The 1,017-nt window shown below is 37.0% G+C and overlaps 1 protein-coding gene across 1 annotated transcript in view; it reads right to left on the reverse strand.

Moving 5' to 3' along the window:
* Positions 1–660, reverse strand: part of LOC107059239 (uncharacterized) — a 2,289-nt gene extending 1,629 nt beyond the window's left edge. The window contains exon 1 of the mRNA XM_015305731.1: positions 10–660. Within this exon, the coding sequence (XP_015161217.1) occupies positions 10–660 (651 nt within the window). The remainder of the gene's footprint in view (positions 1–9) is intronic.
* Positions 661–1,017: the final 357 nt, after the last annotated feature.

Raw genomic sequence — 1,017 nt, forward strand, 5'->3', positions numbered from 1 at the left:
ATTAGTAACAGCATTAGCAGTAGGTTTAGAGGACTCAGATTTATTACCATCTTTTTCTGACTCTGTATCCGAATCATAATCGGACTCTGAACCGGAAGTATATAAGAAACTATAAATTTTATCATGAACTTCTTCGTCCAGTTCTAAGGCTTTCAGCTTTTCAAGCTTACAATTGGGTGCTATATGACCAAATTTACCACATTTGTAGCACTTGATTTTAGCGAGTTCTCGCCTGGACCCATTTCTTGTAAATCTATTAGACTTATGACGAGATCTTCGTTCCTCTCGTTCTTCTCTAGACCTTCGTCTAGATCTTTTCCCACTATAAGGTTTATCGGAAGTAGGGTTGGGATTAGTAGTCTCTCTATTTTTGGTCTGTTTACCTGAGTCTGGTAAACCAAACTGGGTACAAAAGTCTCCTAATTGAGATCTTTCCCTGAGCTTATCTATTTTAAGCTGTCTAGAGAGTTTTAATTCATTGCACAAATTTATTCCTTCTTGTGTGCAAGCTTCTATTAACTTACCATAAGTGAAAGCGCCATAAGGAATAGCTCTTTGCGGCGTTCTAAGATTCTTTTTAACTCTTTCAGCAAATAGTTGGGGCAAACCATATATAAACTTAGCTTTCCAATGCTCCAGACCATTTTCTGGCAGCTCCATGACTCTACTCATATAGGTATCTTTATACCAACGGAATTCTCCTAAATGTCTACATCGAAGACCATTTAGTAAGGATCAAACAGTCTCATATTGATTGGTAAATCTACCATTGAAATGTTCGAGAATAGTCAAGACTAAGGTATAAACTGCGTCTTCTCTATTTTTTACTAAAATGAATCCTAGGTTATCAATTCCTTCATTAGCGGCCTTAGCATTGATTATGGCGGCTTTTGCCTCCGTGCTCATATAATTATCCCACCAGCCTCTAAGTTGGCCAGTAAAACCTACAATTATCATTTTGCAAATAGTTCTATCGGTGTTATTAACACTCTTACAAATAGTAGCATACATAAGCAT

Source organism: Solanum tuberosum, unplaced genomic scaffold (genome assembly GCF_000226075.1).
Source record: "Solanum tuberosum cultivar DM 1-3 516 R44 unplaced genomic scaffold, SolTub_3.0 scf00998, whole genome shotgun sequence".
Taxonomy (NCBI): Eukaryota; Viridiplantae; Streptophyta; class Magnoliopsida; order Solanales; family Solanaceae; genus Solanum; species Solanum tuberosum.